Source organism: Neolamprologus multifasciatus, chromosome 17 (assembly GCF_963576455.1).
Source record: "Neolamprologus multifasciatus chromosome 17, fNeoMul1.2, whole genome shotgun sequence".
NCBI lineage: Eukaryota > Metazoa > Chordata > Actinopteri > Cichliformes > Cichlidae > Neolamprologus > Neolamprologus multifasciatus.
This window is the reverse complement of record NC_140455.1, coordinates 35,615,191-35,638,026: the sequence shown is the minus strand read 5'-3', so window position 1 is coordinate 35,638,026 and position 22,836 is coordinate 35,615,191. Positions and strand designations below refer to the sequence as shown.

At 43.3% G+C, this 22,836-nt stretch overlaps 1 protein-coding gene across 1 annotated transcript; it reads right to left on the bottom strand.

The window, feature by feature from the left end:
- Positions 1-8,719: 8,719 nt before the first annotated feature.
- LOC146499773 (sodium-coupled monocarboxylate transporter 1-like) lies at positions 8,720-17,558 on the bottom strand. The gene is made up of 9 exons (XM_085136827.1): positions 17,336-17,558; positions 17,154-17,242; positions 16,918-17,027; positions 16,719-16,786; positions 16,462-16,548; positions 11,532-11,746; positions 10,969-11,066; positions 10,770-10,858; positions 8,720-10,687 (listed from the first exon to the last, which is right to left on the bottom strand). The coding sequence occupies exons 2-9, from the start codon at positions 17,222-17,224 to the stop codon at positions 10,583-10,585; spliced, it is 843 nt and encodes a 280-aa protein (XP_084992953.1). The 5' UTR covers positions 17,225-17,242; positions 17,336-17,558; the 3' UTR covers positions 8,720-10,582.
- Positions 17,559-22,836: the final 5,278 nt, after the last annotated feature.

The following is a 22,836-nucleotide window of genomic DNA, read 5'->3' as shown; positions in this document are numbered from 1 at the left end:
TTTGCCATATGTGCATGTGCCGATATTGAACCCAAGGTACTAACTAGCTAACTGACTGGATGCCCATTAACCTTATAACTCCTGTTGTGTGTGTGTGTGTGTGTGTGTGTGTGTGTGTGTGTGTGTGTGTGTGTGTGTGTGTGTGTGTGTGTGTACAGATTGTCAGTCCAAAGAGGGAGAGAGGAAAGAGGGGAATATGAGGACAAAGTACAAGATCAGGAAGGTTCTTAAGGAGGTGCAGTCAAGCCTTTGTGATGACTGATCGAGAATAGCGGTAAGAACACTTCTTATAGTCCTTATTTGACGCTCCCAGACACCTCCCATATGGCTTGCTGTTGGAGGGTTCATGAGAAATTCACATTCTAGAGCCTTAGCCTTTTCTTGATCTATTCCCTTCATTAACTCCATGAACTCTCTCCTAGCACCAACAAAATTTGTTCCTTGGTTGGATCTTAGCTGTCGAACATTTCCTCTTATGGCAATGAATGCCCTTAAAGCATTGAGAAACGCATCAGTTGTCATGTCATCAACCACTTCTATATGTATGGCTCTTGAACATAGACAGGTAAACAAAAGACCATATCTTTTGAGAGTCTTTCTTCCTTCCTTAACATAGATTGGACCAAAGCAGTCCATGCCAACGTAAGTAAAAGGCGGTGTTGTTTCTGTCCTATCTTGTGGCAAGTCGCCCATTTTTTGCTCTTCTGTACTTCCTGCAGGTCACACATTTAAAAATATGTGATGAAACTGCACCGCTGCATCCCAGGATCCACCAACCATTTGCTCTCAGTTCGTTCATTGTCATTCCACGTCCTTGATGATGGATTCTTTCATGAAAATGCTTGATTAGTAAAGCTGCTACTTGGCTATTTTTTGGCAGAATTGCTGGGTGCTTCACATGAGGGTGCAACGTGGCTTGACTTAAACGTCCTCCCACTCTTAAGATCCCATCTTCATCCAAGAAAGGATTTAACTTGCACAGTGGACTGTTTTCAACTCTTGTCTTTAGCTCCAAGCTCTTTATCTCATCTGAGAATGCTTCTCCCTGAACCAACTTGATAATAACAAGTTCTGCTTCTTTTCTCTCCTCTAGACTCGTGCTATCACTTGTTCTTTGCTGAATACCTTTGTGCATTCTGATGTATTGTTTCAGTCTGGCAACTGCTCTCGATAACCTTGACCAGTCAGAGAATTTCTTGAAGTTATCCAACAATGATCTGTCTTCCTTTGACTTTGTGTTACACACAATCAGCTTGCGGAGTTCAGGATCATCCTCCTTGATTTCTCCCACCTTGCATTGTCTGCCAGGAAGTTCTTTTTGCCAAAGAAATGTTGGGCCGGTAAACCAATTTGAGGTCCTAAGCCGCTCTGCAGTCAAACCTCGAGAAGAATGATCAGCTGGATTATCTTCTGAAGCGACATAACCCCATTGTTCAGGGTTTGTACTTGACTTGATCCTCTGTATGCGATTTGCTACATATACCTGAAACCTTCTGGCATCGTTGTTTATGTAGCCAAGAACAACAGTGGAATCTGTCCAGAAGAATTCCTGAAGATCCTGGATTTCCAGTTGACTGCGAAGCATGTCGCTGGTTCGGGCTGCAACAACTGCTGCAGTGAGTTCCAGTCTTGGTATCGTAGTAACACTGATTGGGGAAACTCTGGATTTTCCCATTACCAAAGAGCAAACTTCATCAGATTCACTGATGGCTCGCAGGTAAGTACATACACCATATCCTGAGAAACTGGCATCTGAAAAATGGTGAAGTTCATACCTTTTGACATTACCAAAATCAGAAGGTAAGAAGGATCTTTTGACTTGCATGTTAGTCAGGTTGGGAAGGTCTCTAATCCAGGACTTCCACTGAGGTTTTAGGATTTCTGGAAGCTCCTCATCCCAGCCAATCCTTTCTTTACACATTTGCTGGAGCATTTGTTTCCCTACAAGGACGAAGGGTGCGATGAATCCCAAGGGGTCATATATAGAGGCCACAGTAGAGAGCACACCTCTTCTTGTTAGTGGATTGGATTTCACTTGAACTCTGAACTTGAATGAGTCAGACGTGACGCACCACTCTACTCCAAGAGCTCTTTCCATATGTGGTAAGTCCAAAGCCATGTTCAAATCCTTGATTGTGGCACGCTCTTCTTGTGGAATGGTTGCCATGACATTCTCGCTGTTGGAAACAAACTTATGCAGTCTCAATCGTCCGATACTACAAAGCTCTCGTGATTCCTTGACAAGCTGGATGGCTTCCTTCTCAGTCGGAACACTTGCCAATCCATCATCTACGTAGAAATTCCTTTGAATGAAATGTATAGTTTCTTCGTTGAACTGACCTTGTCCTTGTGTTGCCAGATGTTTTAGGCCAAAATTGGCACAGCCAGGCGACGAGGCCGCTCCAAACAAATGAACCTTCATTCTGTAAACTGATGGTGAGGTTTCCAAGTTGCCATTCTCCCACCATAGGAATCTCAAATAATCTTGATCTTCCCTTTTGACATGAAACTGGTGGAACATTCTCTCAATGTCGCACATGATTGCAACAGAACCTTTCCGAAAGCGACAAAGGACACCCACCAATGTGTTGGTTAAATCTGGACCAGTGAGTAGATGGTCGTTGAGAGATGTTTCTTGGAATTTGGCAGAGCAGTCAAATACCACACGTATTTTCCCTGGTTTCTGTGGATGATAAACCCCATGATGTGGAATATACCAAGCCAATTTCTCATCATTTTCTTCATCAGGGACCTTCTCTGCATCACCACATGAAATGATGTCATTCATGAAGCTTACGTAGTCTCTGTAGTACTGTTGGTCTTTCTTTAGTCTCCTTTCCAGGCACTTCAAGCGATGTATGGCACATATCTTGTTGTTGGGTAATTTAGGCCTGTCTTCTTTGAATGGCAGCGGCATTTCAAAGTGACCTGTATCATTTTGCACGATGTTTTTTCTCAACTTTGTCAGGAACTTGAGATCATCTTGAGACACAATATCATCTCCAGTTCTTTCTGAGGAGTCTGATTCCAAGACCCTTATGATGTCTGAAGGAGTTACTTCCTTTACTTTGGTTTGGCTCACATAATGCACTACCCTTTTGAGGTTGACAGAAGACTCAACATCTGGTATCACTTGTCTCACTACTATGCGATGACTGATTCCGATTGCGTCCCCATAATCAACACAGGGGTTCCCATTACCAACAATACTCCATCCAAGGTCTGTACGTTGTGCATAAGGCTCGTTCTCTTTGCCAGAAACAACTTCTCTCGGAAGCAGAGCTTGTGAACAGTCATATCCGATAAGCAGACCCACTTCACAGTCCTGCAGAGGTGCAATTTCTGACTGTAAGTGTACTAGATGGGGCCACGCCTCTGCAGTTTCATTGGTTGGGATTTGAGTTCTGTTAGCTGGGATGAAATCACGCGTGTACACTGGTGGTAAGGAGATTCTCTTGTTGGAGTAAAAGCCACGGACTTGTAGGTTACTTACTCTTTGAGAACTCACAACTGTAGTTCTTGACGTCATGGTAGAAAGCTTAAGCTTGACTTGCTCTCTATTTATCTGTAAGGTTTCTGCTGCTTCACTCAACACAAATGTTGTGTCACTCTGCGAATCCAATAAAGCATACACAAGGACTTCTTGTGCTGGTTGTGTTGTGCAGGAAAGCCACACTGGAACTATTGCAGCTGTTTGTATTTTAGCTCCATGAAGCATTACTGTATTTGAAGTCGCAGTTCTGGTCATTTCGTAATCCTGTGCTAGTTGTACTTCTTCATGAACCTCACTCGAAGTTTCATGATTCCGATTTTGCTTGGCCTGTGGTGGTTTTTGCTTCTCTTTGGTTCGTTCTTTGTGCAAACAAGTAGGATGACGCTTCTGGCACTTGTCACAAACACTCCTACTGATGCAACTCTTTGAGTGATGACCGTACTTCAGACAACCAAAGCACAACTTTTCCATTTGAATGAATTTAATTCTATCATTAACTGCTTTCTCCCTGAATTTCCTGCATTGGTGCAATGTATGCCCAGTCCTTTTGCAGAAAAGACATGTATCAGCATTTTTTTCACTGGAACTTGTGATCAGTGTTTTTGCTGCAAGGCTGAAATGTCTTGAGGATTTGGTTTTTTCAGCTTCATCTTGTTTCAGTGCCTGCAGCGTTGTGAGAGGGTTGCAAGCAATTTTCACCTCTCTTGTCAAGAACTTCACAAATTGGCTGAAGGAGGGAAATTGATTAGTCGCTTCTCCTATTTCAATAACTTGTCTATTTCATCTTGCTGTTAGCCAATCTGGTAACTTTGACAAAATTTTTCTGTTTTCATTACAGTCATTCAAGATTTCCAGTGCCTTAATATGGACCATGGCGGCTTCACAACTACGGAGAAAGTCAGAAAACTCTCTGAGTTCAAGGCTGTCCTTGGAGCCTATCTTGGGCCATGTCTGAAGCTTGTCTCTATATGCCTTTGCAATCGTGAATGGGTTTCCATATCTTTCCTCCAAAATCTCAACTGCGGCAGCATAGGCTGATTCAGTTCCAAGAAGGAAATAGCCATCGATTGCTTTCTTAGCTTGTCCACTTACATACCGGCGAAGGTAGTAGATTTTCTCCTTGTCTTGAATGCTCTTCTGCTCAATCAGCGTTTCAAAGGAGATTTTCCAGTCACTGTATTTCAATGGATCCCCACTGAATACTGTAGGTTCAGGAATTGGAATTCGGTTGGCACTCAAAGCTCCTGCCAGCACTTTGACAAGTTCTGCAGTGCTGTCATTTGAAGAAGTGGTCACAACTTGTGGCGCAGGAGGCATACACTGGGGCAAAGAGCCTGTGGGAGCACAAACTTTATTATCCACTACAATCTCAGGTTGCAGTACGTCCTTTTGCTCTTCTTCTTTGTCATTCTCTTGGTTGTACACCAGCATTCTCGCCCTTGCTGCACTGAGATCCTTCATTGCCTCCAGATGCTGTAATTTCCTCCGCTTTTCCTCCAGAGTCCTTTGTAGAGCTACGTGCTCTTCCTCTAATTGGGCCTTAATTTTAGCTTCTTCTTCCTCTCTCTGCATTCTTCGTTTTACCTCTTCTGCCTCTCTTTCTAACCGACGTTTTACTGCTGCTGCCTCCTGCTCAACTATCTTCTTCTTAGCTTCAGCTTCTAGACGCTCGATTTCTAACTGTTCCTTTTCTTGTTCTTGTAACACTTTAAGAACAGCCTGACTTGCAGCAACATCAGCAGCAGCATCTTGTCGTCTTGCAGAAGACCTGCTTGAAAGTACTGAGGTGCCTTTCAAAATGGAAGCAACAGAACCTGAATTGCAGGTGCTTGAATTAAAGAGAGAGCCTGCTTCTGGCCAGTCTTGCTCCTCCTTTTCTGGAGACCTTCCATGCAACCTACTTGAGGCTCTGGCTGCAACAAATGTAGAAATCTCTACACACCGATCCACTCTACGACGCGTGACCTGGTCTGGAGCAGATATCTTTCGTAGCTCTTCATAGACACGCTGGACATCTGCAGAAAGACCTGTGACATCACTTATAATGTCATTAAGCAAGTCCTCAGATAAGGTCTCTGTTGTCTGTGATAAGGATTGTCTTGCAGATTTAACTTGTGTTTTCCATTTGTCATATATATAGTTAAACCTTTGCTGGAGTGCTTTAATTTTCTCATCTTGCATTTCTTTGCCTTTCTCTGTTAGAGTTCTGATTCTTTCACTTCGTCTTGGCTGCTGCGCTTCCTCTTGCTGAGCTTCAGCACCATGCAATTGACCTTCTTCAGACTGATCTTGAAAGTCTGCACTGTCACTAAACTGAACTGTAGGCTCGCTTGGTTCTGACATTTTACAGCATTTCTTAATCAACCCACTTAGAAATAAGAAATGTCGATGGTTAACCAAGCCTCAATGTTTAACACTTACTCATATGTAAATGGCAAAAAAATAACACAGTTCAAATGGAAGTGTTATCTTACAAAAATACACCTGATAATAAACAGTTCAAGAATTTACATCCAAAACCTTCACTTATTGCTTCCCAAATGCACTTTTACCTTAAAATCTTCAAAAGTTTTAGCTTACACACCAAAACAAGATGTACTACACACCACAGTAGTTATCAATCACAGTATTCTTCAGCAATGTTTGCAAAAGTCCCTTTTTAGGCCACTTAACTTAAACACCTTTCCTTAAAACACTGCCCTTTAATACTTGTGCATGTGTTATATCACCATATGCATATAGTACTTTCAGCTTATCTGCCAGTTCTTGTCAGCTCCGCTGCGCTGTAGACATGTAGTAACAAGCCCGCTGATGCTTTGAAGTTGCCGCATCGTCAATTAGTGGCCGCTTGCGTCGACGAACAGTCCGAGTTTTCACTATAATTCCCTCGAAGCACAGGCAGACGCAAGTGGTTTTCTGTCACTGGTTTATTTGAAGACTTCTCTCCAAAGCCACCGTGAAAACTATACAGCATTAACAAAATAAAACTCAGCGTAAGACACAGCAGTAAAACACTGTACAACAACACGATAAATAAATAAATACCTCGTTGGCTGCATGCTGCAAAAGGGGAATTAGCCACCGTTCTTCTGAGGTTTCCTTAAGTCCACTTAACATGTCTTTCAATAAAAACCATCCTCTCTGCGCGCTTACAGGTGTTTTCCTTCTTTTTACTCAAAGAGGAAACTAGCGCAACTTGTAAGCGAACTTGACTTTCAAAATAAAAGCACCAAACGTTGACTACAAAAAACAAAAAGTAATGTACAGCTTAAACAATTTACAATCATGACATGGATCTTGACAAGACAAAGAAACAATACAAATTATATACAATGCCATCATGCAAACAGCTACAATGACTGATAATGGAGATGAAGACAACAGACGATGAGGACAGGGAGGAACAGGGGTTTAAATGCACCAAGGAGACAGTCAGAGAGAACTCGGGACAACTGGAGGCATTTAGGGATGCAGGGACTGACAGAGACGGGGAAGAAGTCTCATTGTGATGAGTAAAGTTTACCTTGCCTGGATGGGCAGCTCTCTGGGTGCTCAGCACCCCCAAAGCTCTGATCCTAGAATCGCCCCTGTTCTTAACACTGAAGACTTGCAATGTATAAGTTGTCCTAACAGTCATCTTAAGTAAGCTTTACTTCGTTTTTTTGAGGCAACGAGTTTCCTCAATTTTTTTGAGTTCTGGGAACTAATTCGATTTTACAGTGTATGTGGCCCAGAGGTGGGAAGTAACAAAGTACAAATACTTTGTTACTGTACTTAAGTACAACTTTCAGGTATCTGTAGTTTACTTGAGTGTTTTTTATGACTACTTTTTAATTTTTACTTTCTACTAAGCTAAACTTAATTTTGTGTAAAGGTTTCTGTGTGCTCTCTCTCCTGGCCCTCCTTGTCTCCTTTTCTCCTTTCAAAAGTGTGAAAGGCCATGACCAACCCTTTAAAAACTGACGTTATCAGGCTGTACAAAAATGTAAGTAAACTGGTGTTAAAACAGACAAGACTGGGTGGTGTGCAATGTTGCAGAGCTTTAAAAGTGTGTCTCTGATCTCTAAACAAGCTCCTGTGTCTTGGCCCTAAATACCCTCATTAAGGAGCTAGAAGCTCCGTATTTCCTCTGAAAATATCGGGCCATGAAAAAGAGATATTAAGAACCCGAAAAATAATGGCACACGCTGATAGCTCCAAGTGGTTTTCCTGGAATACAGTGCAAGCAATGTACATGTAGTAATCGGTGATTTATCAGCCTTTCGGGTTCACAAACACACCTTTTAACACCTACCGGGTCCAAAACAAAGAACAGAATTTCCAACAGCTGCTCCTTTATTAAACTCAACTAAGGTTGCCTCTGAAAGGGAAATAAAATCCTCATCTTTGGGTTTTACAAAGCGATCATCACTGTCATTGATATTTTGTACTTAAGGCCACTGTTTCAATTTCATATACTGTTTGTAAGCCCAGAGTATATTTTAAGCCTGCTTTGTCCCACTGTCACATTTTTATTGTACAGTTGTCCATATAACGCGGTTCACCTTTTGCATGCTTTTATTAAACAGCACATTGTGTTCTGCGCTCTGATTGGCTGTAGACCATTGTCAATCAATCTCCTCTGTGCGGTGTCATAAAAAACAACAACTCTGAAGCGCTGTACTGTATGTTTGTAAGTTTTCTCCCTATGGGCTCAAAATGTGGTCATAAATATTTTGTACTTGTAAATCAGAATTTGTATGTGTAAAAAAGATTTGTGCGTGTTTTGGAAATGACAGTCTTGATTACAAAGCTTTCTTCGTTATGAATTAGCATACATGTTTTTATTGAACATTTGAAGAACTAGCAAAAAAAAGAAACTCTTGTAGAGGACATAAAGTCAGAGATAGAAACCACAAGGAGCAGGTGCATCTAGTACAGGTAGAGCTGCTGCAAAAACCCACAGAGCCAAGCAGCCAATTTTCTCTGATTGGATTGTTACATTTGTGATTGACATGACATTGACCAATCAGATGAAAGGAAGAAAAATAGGGTCAAAATTCGTACTTGTAACTTGCAGGGTTTTTTTTTTTTTGGCTAAGTCCACACACAAATCTTTTTCACGCACAAACACAAATTCTTTTTACACATACAAATCCTGATTTACAAATCCAAAATATTTATGACCACATTTTGAGCCCATAGAAAACGCTGGGTTCGCATGTAAAATGGCATTTATTCCTTTCACAGACCTGCAGTTAAAAAAAAAGCGCCCCAAACCAAGCCAAACCCATCTGTTCTCTGATTGGATTATTACATTTGTGATTGACATGACATTGACCAATCAGATGAAAGGAAGAAAGATAGGGTCAAAATTTGTACTTGTAACTTGCAGGGTTTTTTTTTTTTTTGGCTAAGTCCACACACAAATCTTTTTTACGCACACACAATTTCTTTTTACACATACAAATCCTGATTTACAAGTACAAAATATTTATGACCACATTTTGAGCCCATAGACGTGACAAATCGTCAGTAGTTTACGCGTCGGGAGTGAGAACGGGTTGCGAGAAAACAAGAGAAAACAAGCAAAAAAAGAGAGCAACATAATAAACACAGCACCATCGCATTAATCTAGCTAAGTGTAAATAACAGTAAATATTAAATATTGAATGTTGTTGTGCAGCACCCAGGACCGACAGCGCACAATGTGCTTTGAGGTGGCAGCCAAGAAAGATGTAGTTTGTGTCTGTGAACAGTGAACACCTGTGTGGATCAGCGCTGGTGTCAGTCTCACAGCCATTTAAAAGATACAGTTGGATTCTGAAAAGGGAGGTTCTCATAGGGCTATGAAATCTTACACTGCATCTTTCAGTAGGTTGTAGATCCACCTTTAGCAGCAATAACTCAAAATAATGTTTTCCTGTGGACTTTTTCAATCTCTCACATTTCGTGGAGCAATTTTGGCTCCTTCCCTTTTCAGCATTGCTTCAGTTCATTGATGTTTGCAGGTATTTGTTCATGCAGAGCTTTGCTAAGATCCTGCCGCAGTGTTTTAATTGAGCTGAATACTTTGGCATACAGAGGAGTTTGATTGACTCTGACTGCAAGGTGCCCGGGTCCTGTTATTGGAAAACGAGCCCAAATTGTAACCTCTCCACCACCGGGCTTGACAATTGTCATGAGGTGGTTGTGTTGAAGTGCTATGTTTAACTTTTGCAAAATGTGGCGCTGTTGTCTTTCTGAAGAACAATGGTCATGTCGTCTTGTGGTTTGTTCAGATTCCACTTTGTGAGCCTGAACCATGCTGCCATGTTCATTTTTATGAAAAAGAGAGCCTGAGGAGTAGCTCTTGGATTTCTTTTCTTCTTTAAGGTCATTGCTGATGTTCTTCCTCCTTAGCATTGTGTAAAACACATACCTCACTGCTCCAGACCTGTAAGCTTCTGCTTGTATAGAGGTGGTCACACTTGCTGATAATCAGTTAATCAAATGCTTTTAATTAGGAGCACACAGTTGCTACACACCCTGCTAATTCCTACGGATTTAGTATGGGTGTATTTAATTTTTCGCACATTGAATCTGCATTGTGGATTAGTTTTTGTCAGATATAAAATGATGCAGTATGTGCGTCAGATGTCGTTCATCTGATGTTGCATTTTATTAATTTTAAGATACATTAAGCACTAGATTATTTTTTGCTGCTTTAATATGTAAAACTATACCATTAAAGAGGGTGTCATTTCTTTTCACCATTACTGTAGCTTTCAGAGTTTCTTGGCATTTGGGTTAATAAACCAAAGCTAAAAAAGCTTTATGACTCAGTAATAAATAGCATCATCATGTATTCATCACCTAAACTGTTTGTGTGGATTGTATCCTGTGGATGTTTCAGCATCTCTGGCTGGTACATGAAGTGAGCAAAGTCTGCTTTGCCCTCCTGGTCAGAGGAGCGCAACTTTTTACGGAATCACTGGAAAAATAAAAACATTATTGTCTCGCTGGCAACTCAGTTCCTTTGGTGTCATTTCTTATGAAGTCAGATGAGTACAATCCTGGATTTGAGCTTTGCAGCAGCTCTGTCATGAAATTCTTCAGCTGTATCGGTTGTTAAAAAGATGAGACACGGGTATTGTTGTCAAATTTCCGTACTGCAGATTTATTGTTTCCATCCTCCTTGTTTGGCTGACCAACATTGTCTGTTCCTCCCATGACCTAAGGAAGGAAAAGTACAAGGCAGAAATGAGCACCCATCATCAGTCTGTTGCTTTTGATACCTTTGCTCTTCAGCACGTACCCCGTCTTTGACACGTTTGAACAGGTGATAAGAAAGAGTGTCTTCTTTCATTAGCATGAGCCTCGGGTCCACCGTCTCCCTCAATCCCCCTGAAATGATGAGTGGAAGAAACAATAAGAAAATAATATCACAGATCCATTCCCAAGTACAGGTAATTAATGGCAAAATCTTTATTTATTTTATTTCATTTGTTTTGTACCTGTCAAGAGACTGATGATTATTCCAACAATAACAGATGTTAAACCTCCAATGACACAGAAGTAAAGGTAGGATGGAGAGTGCCACTGAACCGCATGTCTGGTGGTGAGAGAGATTAGTAGATATCTTGTTAACAAATGTCTTGTTAATGTAATTACACCATATTATGAAAGTATTCTGAAGGCTACAAAGGGATTTGTGAAGACAATTTGCAAATGAAAAATATATTCAACAAGACTACAGTGCCACTGCGAGCTTGGCTAAAAACTAGCAGTAGGATACTTGGCACATTTATGCTTTCCACCATTATTATTATTATTATTATTATTATTATTATTATTATTATTATTATTATTATTATTATTATTATTATTATTATTATTATTACTATTATTATTATTAATGACCTCACAACACTGCCTTTTACTATATCACTTTTTAAAAATCATATGGCCTTTTTTTTTTACTTTACTATACTTTCGTTTATTATAGGAAAGCTCGCTCATCCCATCTCACTAGATAATATTTCATTCATTCATTCAAGACAGACCCGACCACACTTACATGTCATCAGTATTCTGTCCCGGGGTTGTGGTAAAAAGACTTGGTTCTGTTGGCAGTGGGGTAGTCCAGTTGAGACTGCCACCAGAAGTAAAGTTACAACCCTCAGTGCTCAGCGAGAGAGGTCGGGTCATCTCAGGAGGAGAAGGGGATATCATCTCTATAATGCTCACAGAGACAGCTGCAGCCAATCCTGTCACGAGACCACATAGACCTCCCTGTGGACAAATATCAGAACCAGAATCTTTATTGCCATTGTGCTTTTGAACAACAAAAACTGCATGTAAACCCATTCAGTACAAGTGGAAGGGGGCACTTTTAAGTATAGATGCACAATAAATTTTAAACATCCATTCATCCATCCATCTTCATCCGCTTTATCCGAGGCCGGGTCGCGGGGGCAGCAGCCTAAGCAAAGAGGCCCAGACCTCCCTCTCCCCAGCCACCTCCTCCAGCTTATCCGGGGAAACACCAAGGCGTTCCCAGGCCAGCCGAGAGATATAATCTCTCCAGCGTGTCCTGGGTCTGCCCCGGGGCCTCCTCCCGGTGGGACATGCCTGGAACACCTCACCCAGGAGGCACCCAGGGGGCATCCTTGTCAGATGCCCGAACCACCTCAGCTGGCTCCTTTCGATGTGGAGCAGCAGCAGCTCTACTCTGAGCCCCTCCTGGATGGCCGAACTTCTCACCCTATCTCTAAGGGAGAGGCCAGCCACCCTTCGGAGGAAGCTCATTTCCGCCGCTTGTATCCGCGATCTCGTTCTTTCGGTCACTACCCACAGCTTGTGGCCATAGGTGAGGGTAGGGACGTAGATCGACCGGTAAATTGAGAGCTTCGGTTTTACACTCAGCTCCCTCTTCACCACGACGGACCGGTGCAGCGTCTGCATTACTGCAGCTGCAGCCCCAATCCGTCTGTCGATCTCCGGCTCCCTTCTCCCATCACTCGCAAACAAGACCCTGAGATACTTGAACTCCTCCACTTGGGGCAGGAACTCATCCCCGACCCGGAGTGGGCACTCCGCCCTTTTCCGGCTGAGAACCGTGGCCTCAGATTTGGAGGTGCTGATCCTCATTCCCGCTGCTTCACACTCAGCTGCGAACCGCTCCAGTGCAAGCTGGAGGCCCTCACCCGATGAAGCCAACAGAACCACATCATCCGCAAAAATCAGAGATGAGATTCTAAGGCTACCAAAGCGAAAGCCCTCCGCCACTTGGCTGCGCCTAGAAATCCTGTCCATAAAAATTATGAACAGAACCGGTGACAAAGGGCAGCCCTGGCGGAGCCCATCACCCACCGGGAACGAGTCCGACTTATTGTCGGCAATGCGAACCAAGCTCTTGCAACGGTTGTATAGGGATCGAATGGCCCGTAGCAATGGGCCAGACACCCCATACTCCCGCAACACCTCCCACAAGACACCCCGAGGGACACGGTCGAATGCCTTCTCCAAGTCCACAAAACACATGTAGACTGGTTGGGCAAACTCCCATGCACCCTCAAGTATCCTCGAGAGGATGAAGAGCTGGTCCAGTGTTCCGCGACCAGGACGAAAACCGCATTGTTCCTCCTGTATCCGAGGTTCGACTAGCGGACGAACTCTCCTTTCCAGCACCCTGGCATAGACTTTTCCAGGGAGGCTGAGGAGTGTGATCCCCCTGTAGTTGGAACACACCCTCCGGTCCCCCTTCTTAAAGATGGGGACCACCACCCCGGTCTGCCAGTCCACAGGTACTGCCCCTGATCTCCACGCAACATTGCAGAGGCGTGTCAACCAGGACAGCCCTACAACGTCCAGAGCCTTCAGGAACTCGGGGCGGACCTCATCAACACCAGGGGCTCCGCCACCAAGGAGTTGTTTAACTGCCTCAGTGACCTCGCCCCCGGAAATTGGCGGGTCATTCCCCTCATCCCCAGACTCTGCTTCCTCCTCGGAAGACGCGTCAGTGGGATTAAGGAGGTCCTCGAAGTATTCCTTCCACCGCCTGACAATTTTCTCAGTCGACGTCAGCAGCGCTCCTCCAGCACTATACACAGTGCAGGTAGAGCACCGCTATCCCCTCCTGAGACGCCTGACGGTTTGCCAGAATCTCTTCGAGGCAGTCCGAAAGTCTTTTTCCATAGCCTCTCCGAACTCCTCCCACACCCGAGTTTTTGCTTCAGCCACTGCCCGAGCCGCATTCCGCTTGGCCTGTCGATACCTGTCGGCTGCCTCCGGAGTCCCACAGGCTAACCAAGCCCGATAGGACTCCTTCTTCAGCCTGGTGGCTCCCTTCACCTCTGGTGTCCACCATTTGGTTCGGGGATTACCACCACGGCAGGCACCAACCACCTTGCGGCCGCAGCTCAATGCAGCAGCTTCGGCAATGGAGACGCTGAACATGGTCCATTCGGACTCAATGTCCCCCGCCTCCCTCGGAATGCTGTTGAAGCTCTGCCGGAGGTGTGCGTTGAAGATCTCGCGGACTGGGGCCTCTGCTAGTCGTTCCCAGCACACCCTCACTACGCGTTTAGGTGCACCAGGTCTGTCCAGCGTCCTCCCCCGCCACCTGATCCAACTCACCACCAGGTGGTGATCAGTTGACAGCTCAGCCCCTCTCTTTACCCGAGTGTCCAGAACATATGGTTGCAGGTCTGGTGATACGATTACAAAATCGACCTACGACCTACGGCCTAGAGCGTCCTGGTGCCACGTGCACTTATGGACACTCTTATGTTCGAACAAGGTGTTCGTTATGGCCAAACTGTGATTAGCACAGAAGTCCAATAACAAAGCACCGCTCGGGTTCAGATCAGGGAGGCCGTTCCTCCCAATCACGCCCCTCCAGGTCTTGCTGTCGTTACCCACGTGAGCATTGAAGTCTCCCAGCAGGACAACAGAGTCTCCAGGTGGAGCACCTTCCAGCACCCCCCCCAGGGACTCTAAGAAGGCTGGGTACTCCGAACTGCCACTCGGTGCATAAGCGCAGATGACAGTCAGGACCTGTTCCCCGACCCTAAGGCGCAGGGAACAAACCCTCTCGTCCACCGGGAAAAACCCCAACGTACCGGCAGCAAGCCGAGGGGATATTAGAATACCCTCCCCAGCCCGCCACCTCTCACCAGGGGCAACTCCAGACTGAGACAGAGTCCAGCCCCTCTCCAGGAGACTGGTTCCAGAGCCCAAGCCATGCGTAGAGGTGAGCCCGACTATATCTAGCCGGTACCTCTCAACCTCACACACTAACTCAGGCTCCTTCCCCACCAGAGAGGTGACATTCCATGTCCCTATTGCCAGTCTTGGCAGCCGGGGATCAGTCCGCCAGGGCCTCCGCTCCTGGCCGCCACCCGGCACACAATGCACCCGACCCCTATGGCGCCTCCTGCGGGTGGTGGGCCTGCGGGAGGATGGGCCCATGTCTCCTCTTCGGGCTGTGCCCGGCCGGGCCCCATGGACTAAGGCCCGGCCACCAGACGCTCGCCCTCAGGCACCCTCCCCGGGCCTGGCTCCAGGGCGGGGCCCCGGTAACCCTATCCCGGGCAGGGTAAACTGTTCCCTCGATGTTCTTTTCATAAGGGTCTTCTGAATCGCTCTTTGTCTGGTCCCTCACCCAGGACCAATTTGCCATGGGAGACCCTACCAGGGGGCAAAAGCTCCCAGACAACATAGCCCCTGGGATCCCTGGGACACACAAACCCCTCCACCACGATAAGGTTGCGATTCACGGAGGAGTAAGTAAATTTTAAACAAAGAAAAAAAAATAGTATGTACAAGTCTGTATACAAAAATGTCCTGCATTTGTATAGCGCTTTTCTAGTCCCTAAGGACCCCAAAGCGCTTCACACTACATTCAGTCATTCACCCATTCACACACCCATTCACACACACATTCACACACTGGCGATGGCAAGCTACATTGTAGCCACAGCTGCCCTGGGGCGCACTGACAGAGAATGTACAAGTGAGAATACGGTTGCCACACAGTGCTTCAGTCCTCAGAATATTGCACAATTAGAAGACGAACAAGAATATTACACAGTTAAAAAGAAAAAAAATATTGCACAGTTGAAGGTTGTGTTTTTGCAGTGACTTATCTCCCGAGTGTATTTATAAATGCAACAGCCCTGGTGTATGTGCTGTTTCTGTCTGTTTGTTTTGGCCTTAATTGTCCAGTACCGCCTTCCTGAGGGTAACAGCTGGAACAGGTGATGTGCGGGGTGGGATGTGTCCTTCTGGATGCTGTAGGCTTTCCTGTGGCAGCAGGACCTGTACACCTCCTCCAGGGAAGAGTACAGCTCTTGATCACAGCTGATGATCCTCTGTGCTGTGTTGATGACCCTCTGGAGTGATGCTTAATCCTAAGCAGTACTGCTGGCAAACCACACTGGGATGATCATAGCTGTGGTGTTTGTTTTCCAGGATAGGTCACCACCCAGGTGCAGGCCCAGGAGTCAGAGACCCTCTCCAAACAGTCCCCATTAATGTGTATGGGCTGGGGGTCAGATTTGTTCCTTCTGAAGTCAACTACTATTTCTTTGGGGGGTTTTTGGTATTGACGACCAGATTGTTTCAGCTGCACCTTGATGACATATTTTCGACTTCGTCCCTGTATGCAGACTCATCTCCCATCGTGATGAGCCCAATCACAGTTGTGTCATCAGCAAACTTGTTAAAATTAATATTTACAGCATACAAATGTTGGATGGGTGGGTGGGGGTTGCAGTTGTGAGTGTATAGAGCGTACAGCAGGGGACTCAGCACACATCCCTGAGTTTGGTCATTATTATTTTTATCCTGCTGTTAACATTTTTTTTAAACATTAAGCATTTAATAAAGTGTTTTTTTAATACTGTTAATACTGTTAATAAGAAAAATGCTCCCGTACTATTTTATACGATGATAAATTGATGTTACGTTGATTTAGGAAAATACCAAAATGAGAATGGACTTACTTTGGAGTTGACAAATGGACAGAGGACACCCAAACTGAACAGACCGAGTAAAGGACCCCCAGTGACCCCCCAAATGATGGACACTGCCTGTTTGAAGAGACCTGCAGCTCAAAAAACACTTTAAAAATGGTCGTATTTACTGAGGTGAAAAATGTACTTATTTATGTAACTAACATGCTTTCTAATAAACAACAACAACGTTCCTGAATGTGTTTGCCTGAAAACATTGACAGCTCTGCATTAACAGATCCCTCTACCTGCATCATATGTCCCATGAGTGATGCCAGTCCAGCCATGGCAACACATACAATTCCAAAAAACACACCTGCAAAAACATCACATCACAAAATGACATTTTTATCGACTATCAGCCGCATCCACGTAGCAGTGCTCAGTTTAATCTAATATAACATGCAGTCTGTGTTATAAACAAACAACCGAAAACTTATTATTTACTCAGCCCTTTGGAGATTAAGAGAAGCTTTTTCTCAGACAGTTCAATGCGTGGTTTGATCAGGTCCTCCATGGTCACTGCAGCCATTGCGTTGATTGAAGTAGAAACTGTGCTGAACATGAAGAAATGAACCATGTTTACTCTGGACTAATGGACATAACTGATACTTTAAATGTGGCACAGCTTTAAATGTTACATGCAACATGAATAAAAATATAACAAATTATGTTCTATGAACCTCAGAGAGGCACTATATACTGCAGCAAAAAATAGTCCTGGAAGCCCTTGGTGATCTGCCAAGATATCCATCACCAAATAAGGCAACAGCTGTAAAGGGGAAAAAAGATTTTTATTTTAAGATCATAAAATAACTTGAATAAAAACAAACATCTTGTGGTTTCTTTGTTTATGTGTATGTACCTGATCAGGTGAAGAAACTTGTCCAGCTTTCCATGGGTCACAGTTCTTATAGAACGAATAAAGACACAGCCCTGAAATCACTGACGATGTCAGGGTGCAAGCTAGGCCTAACACGTTGATGAACAGAGCTCTGAAAAAACACAACACGAAAAAGTGAAGTATGCATACAAAAATCAGTGCAGCATAGCAAACGAGATTATATTTCCTATCACTTTATGCTGATGATGTCTAGAACGATAACTCAATATGAAGAATGTGAATGAAGTTGGAGTTAATTGAATAAGGATCCATTATTTTTTGTTTCATTTATTTTATTTCTCTGGCTGGTTTGAGCAGCATCTAATAACCAACTCGCAAAATAAAACAAAATAAAAACAAAACAACAAACACGAAAACACCAGACATCATGATACAGACTCATAATTTGAAATTCGAAATTCTATACAAGAAAAGTGAGCGCGAGAGCCCTCGGTGCGCCTGCTCGCTGCTGAAGTCAAAGTAAACTTTATTGTCATCTCCGCTTCATACAGTCCAGTATATAGAGAGACGAGACGACGAGGCTCCAGTTACAGCAGTGAAAGTAAACAAACAATAAATATAAGAAGAGTAAGAAAATAAATATACACTTTAGGACTCGGGGTAAAGGGATCAATAACAATTTAAAATTTATAATTTACAGTTTGATGATTTAATGCAGGGGCGATTCTAGGATCAGAGCTTTGGGGGTGCTGAGCACCCAGAGAGCTGCCCATCCAGGCAAGGTAAACTTTTCTCATCACAATGAGACTTCTTCCCCGTCTCTGTCAGTCCCTGCATCCCTAAATGCCTCCAGTTGTCCCGAGTTCTCTCTGACTGCCTCCTTGGTGCATTTAAACCCCTGTTCCTCCCTGTCCTCATCGTCTGTTGTCTTCATCTCCATTATCAGTCATCATAATTTTACCCTCTCTGTGCAAGTCTGCAAATTTCTTTATTAAATCATAAGTTTCTTAAATTCATCAAGTCTCTCTGTGCCTGGGTCCTCGTCACAAAACATGACATCACTGTTTTGTACATTTTAACACAATTTAATCCCACATTTTTGAAAGAATAGCAAAACACTTTTTTGAAAAGTCTGTAACAAAACCATCAAATCTGATCAAGGTTATTAAAATGCTGTCAAAGAAGAATGGATTGGAATAATAAAAAAGAAAATACATATCCTAACCTTAATTACTGGGGAAAAATGATGAATGATGCTCATAGTGAGTAAAAAGTAAACTGTGTGCATTTTTTGGACAGAGATTCACTTCTAAAGTGTATGTATAATACAATACAGATACATAAAAAATACAATCCAAAAATAGAAGAGTCCTTGAAATATACAAAATATTATTAGAAAATGGAGACACTTGGCCTTTGGTACAATGTATACAATGTATGAAAAGATCTTTACTGCAGATACTACTATGGCTCTGCAGATTTTTTCTTTTCTTTTAACCTATGTCGCCTCACCTTGAGGTTGGTAAATCTGTCTGTCACATTTTGGTGGTCAAGTCTCTCACGCATCTCTTTCTCAACTGACATCACAGCCAGGTGCTGGAGTCTGCTTTGACCCATGGTCCTTCTCAGCCAGGTATGGAGCTGACTCAAGACACTAAAAGACCTTTCACAGCTACAGCTGCTAACTGGGTTTGTTAGGGCAACCTGAATAACAGTTTTCAGTTTGGGGAAGATCTGATTATCCAGAAGATTGTACAATGTTAACATATCTTGAATGGCACCAGCCTCACTCTTGAGCTTTATAAGGTCTTTGGCAACCGTGACTTCCTCTGACTGAAGCTCAATATGGTAATGCAGTGCCAGGGCTGACAACCCAGTTTGTTTTGCAGATTCTGTATAGCAGCTTTAATATAGGGAGAACACAACTTCCAGATTGTATGAGTTGTTTGTATGAGTTGTTTGTCTTTCTTTTTCTTTGCCAGTTTAACAGTTCCTGTTTTGCCTGTTAGTACTCCCTGTCTGTTTTCTTACCTGGTACTTCCTGATCTTGTACTTTGTCCTCATGTTCCCCTCTTTCCTCTCTCCCTCTTTGGACTGACAATCTGTACACACACACACACACACACACACACACACACACACAACAGGAGTTATAAGGTTAATGGGCATCCAGTCAGTTAGCTAGTTAGTACCTTGGGTTCAATATCGGCACATGCACATATGGCAAAATAATCAGTTTCTCTCATTACATTTCAAACAGGACAGTGGTAACAACAGCAGGCTACAGACAATGTTAAGTTTTAGATTTTAAATAGGCTGTATACATTTCAATGAGATCAACAGGGGAGTCAAATATCGCTAATTTTACTACAGAGCAAACATCGTCGGAAAACACGTTTTCAACTAGAGCTGCCACAAACAATTATTTTGATAGTCGACTAGCCACCGATTATTTTTGCAATTAGTCGACTAATCAGATCATCATCCATTGGATGTACAGCGTACAGCTTATTGCACCAGCAGCATCTGCTCTCATATAACTATCATTAGCTTACAGCTCTAAGTGTTTAAGGTCTGTGCTAACTAAAAATAAAGACAAGATGATAGTTTATTAAATTTGAATGAAATTTGCAGATTGTTTTGGTGAAGTTTAATAAACTCATTGTTATCTAAAATATAACAGGACACCGGAGTATATTCTCGAGCATCTCACACTTCTGATAATCAGTTGTCTGCTTGACGTTTATTCAGCTGTGTAAAAACTATAACTTTAATCTCAGCCTAACCGATTTACTCAGGAACAAATAAAATACTAAAAAAAGGTGGTCTCAGCCACCATCGCTCTGGCAGCAACAGCGCTAGAGCGAGTAGGAGAGAGCCGAGCTGGAACAAACCATTTTGGGAGGGGGGACTTTTGTTGTTAAAATGTTCCATCTCAATTAAGTACTGTATGCTTTTTATACTTTTAGTAGTGTGTCCCACAAACAGCAAATATTTTCAAAAAAAGTAAGACATCTTTGGGGGTGCTTTGATTCATTTTGGGGGTGCTGAAGCACCTCCAAAACTGGGCTAAAATCGCCCCTGATTTAATGTCTCACACACAGCCCTTCGAAAGGGGAGGGGGGCTGGCTGCTTCCAAATAGAGGACATTTCGTTCATAATTTTGTAAATCCAAGCCCATTATGTATTCATGATTTGAATCCTGGGTTGTGTGAAATCTCAGAAATAAACCCTAGACAAAGTGAATCTGTGAACTAAGGTGTAGGTGTGTTAGGTTATGTTGTGGTGATCCTCGAGTTGGGGGATTTGTGTTCATACTGGAGTGCAAAATTAAAACCAAGATGGACAAGAAAAGTTCAAAGCCATCAGGTCCTCAGTTTAGAAAAAAGAGAAAAGAGGAAGAGAAACGAGCAAAAGATGCAGGTAAGCAGATGTGTGATTGGATAATGGCAGGTCATCCTGAAACAATCAGAATCAGAATCAAAACACTTTTTTAATCCCTAAGGAAATTATGTGAATTACAGTTGCTCCAAGAAGAAATGGTAAAAATAGCAACAGTAACAGACTAAACTCCAAACAATACATTATGTTACAGATTTTAATATTAATTAGTCATTGTCAATTGTTGATTTGTCCTGTTCTCATTGTATGAGGAATTATGATGGCTGTTTGGTAGCTGTTTGCATACAATGCATCAATGCATACTCTCTCTCTCTTCATATGTGTGTGTCTGTTTGTTTCTCTTCTTCTTCTGTTCCGACAACAGTTTTATGTTAATGTATAATCCTAAATATGTTTTATGTGTGTGTGTGTGGGGGGTGGGCGCCAGAGGGAGTGTTCGCCCGGGGCGCCAAATGGGCTAGGACCGCCACTGTGTTTGTAAGTTTTCTCCCCGACAAATACATCAACATTTTGCACTGTGAAAGGCACCTTTGGTTTAATCCCATAATACGGGATGTCTTTTTCTACGAAGGTTTGAACTTTGAGAGTGTTTAAACAAGAGAGAAAAGTTTGAAAATGTTCATTCCTGTCTGAGAAAAGTGTATAAAGGGTGTAGTGGGTGTTTTTACAGCCTTAAAACGTGGATTTCACCTATCGCAGGTTATTTTTAGAACGTAACTCTCGCGATAAACGAGGGATCACGTTATTTCAAAGAAAACGTTTCACCAGATGAGTTACCCCAGTGTTTACATGGAGGTGTCCAGATTGTAACATTCATAATTTGTACAAGAGGCTGTGTGCTTTTTTTTAAAAGCAGCTGTCTTTCTGTCAACTGACTGAAGCTTATTTAATGTAATATTTTAGTTTTTAAATGTATCTCTTTTTTCTTTTTAGGTTTTTTTTTTGGGGGGGGCGGGGGGGGGGGGGGCTGTCCCGTTTCGGTTCTTTAGCCGCCTAGAACTGATGTCTAAAGGCCAACAAAGATACCCAATGGATTTACTTTACCTTACTTTACATAGTCTTGCCGTATTCAGTGGCGGTCCTAGCCTGTTTGGCGCCCCGGGCGAACACAAATCCCCCAACTCGAGGATCGCCACAACATAACCTAATAGACCCTAATAGACCTACACCTTAGTTCACAGATTCACTTTGTCTAAGGTTTATTTCTGGGATTTCACACAAGCCAGGATTCAAATCAAGAATACATAATGGGCTTGGATTTACAACATTATGAATGAAATGTGCTCTATTTGGAAGCAGCAGGTCTCCCTCCCCTTTCAACGGGTCGTGTGTGAGACTTTAAATCATCAAACTGTATATTATAAATTTTAAATTGTTATTGATCCCTTTTCCTCTGGTCCTAAAGTGTATATTTGTTTTCTTACTCTTCTTATATTTATTGTTTGTTTACTTGCACTGCTGTAACTGGAGCCTCGTCGTCTCGTCTCTCTATATACTGGACTGTATGTATCGGACCATCTCGGACCATCTCTCCCTGTTCCTCTCACCTAGGTATTCACCACTCATCCAACGTGTGAAACCTGCTGTGAGGACAAGTAAAGTGTGGCCAGAGGGGACAGACGCAGTGCTCCAGGACAGATTTAAAAATACAGACTGGAATATGTTCACCCACACAGACCTGGACCAGTACGCCTCATCTGTACTGGATTACATCTCCGAAACCACAGACAGTGTCACCACCCAGAAACGGATCACCATGTACCCCAACCAGAAGCCTTGGATGAACCGGGATGTTCGTCTTCTCCTGAAGGCCCGCAACACTGCCTTTAGGTCAGGAGATGCACACGCCTACAGTACAGCCAGGGCTAACTAAAGAAGGGCATCAAAAAAACCAAACACCATTACAAAAAGAAGGTAGAAGAACACTTCTCCAACTCCAACCCCCGACGCATGCAGCAAAGACTCCAGACCATTACAGACTACAGGACCACCAAACCCTCCCCCGCATCCTCTGATGTCTCCTTCCTCAACGAGCTCAACAACTTTTATGCTCGTTTTGAGCGAGGGAACCCCACAACCACAACCAAAACAGACATGACGCCAGACCACCAACCTCTGAC

Coding starts and splice junctions, on each gene's coding strand:
- LOC146499773 (XM_085136827.1), bottom strand. CDS start 17,224: ATGGATATCTTGGCAGATCACCAAGGGCTTCCAGGACTATTTTTTGCT. Junction 11,747..16,461: donor GTCCATTTGTCAACTCCAAA/GTAAGTCCATTC, acceptor ATTTGTCCACAG/GGAGGTCTATGTGGTCTCGT. Junction 11,067..11,531: donor GGACAGAATACTGATGACAT/GTAAGTGTGGTC, acceptor TCTCACCACCAG/ACATGCGGTTCAGTGGCACT.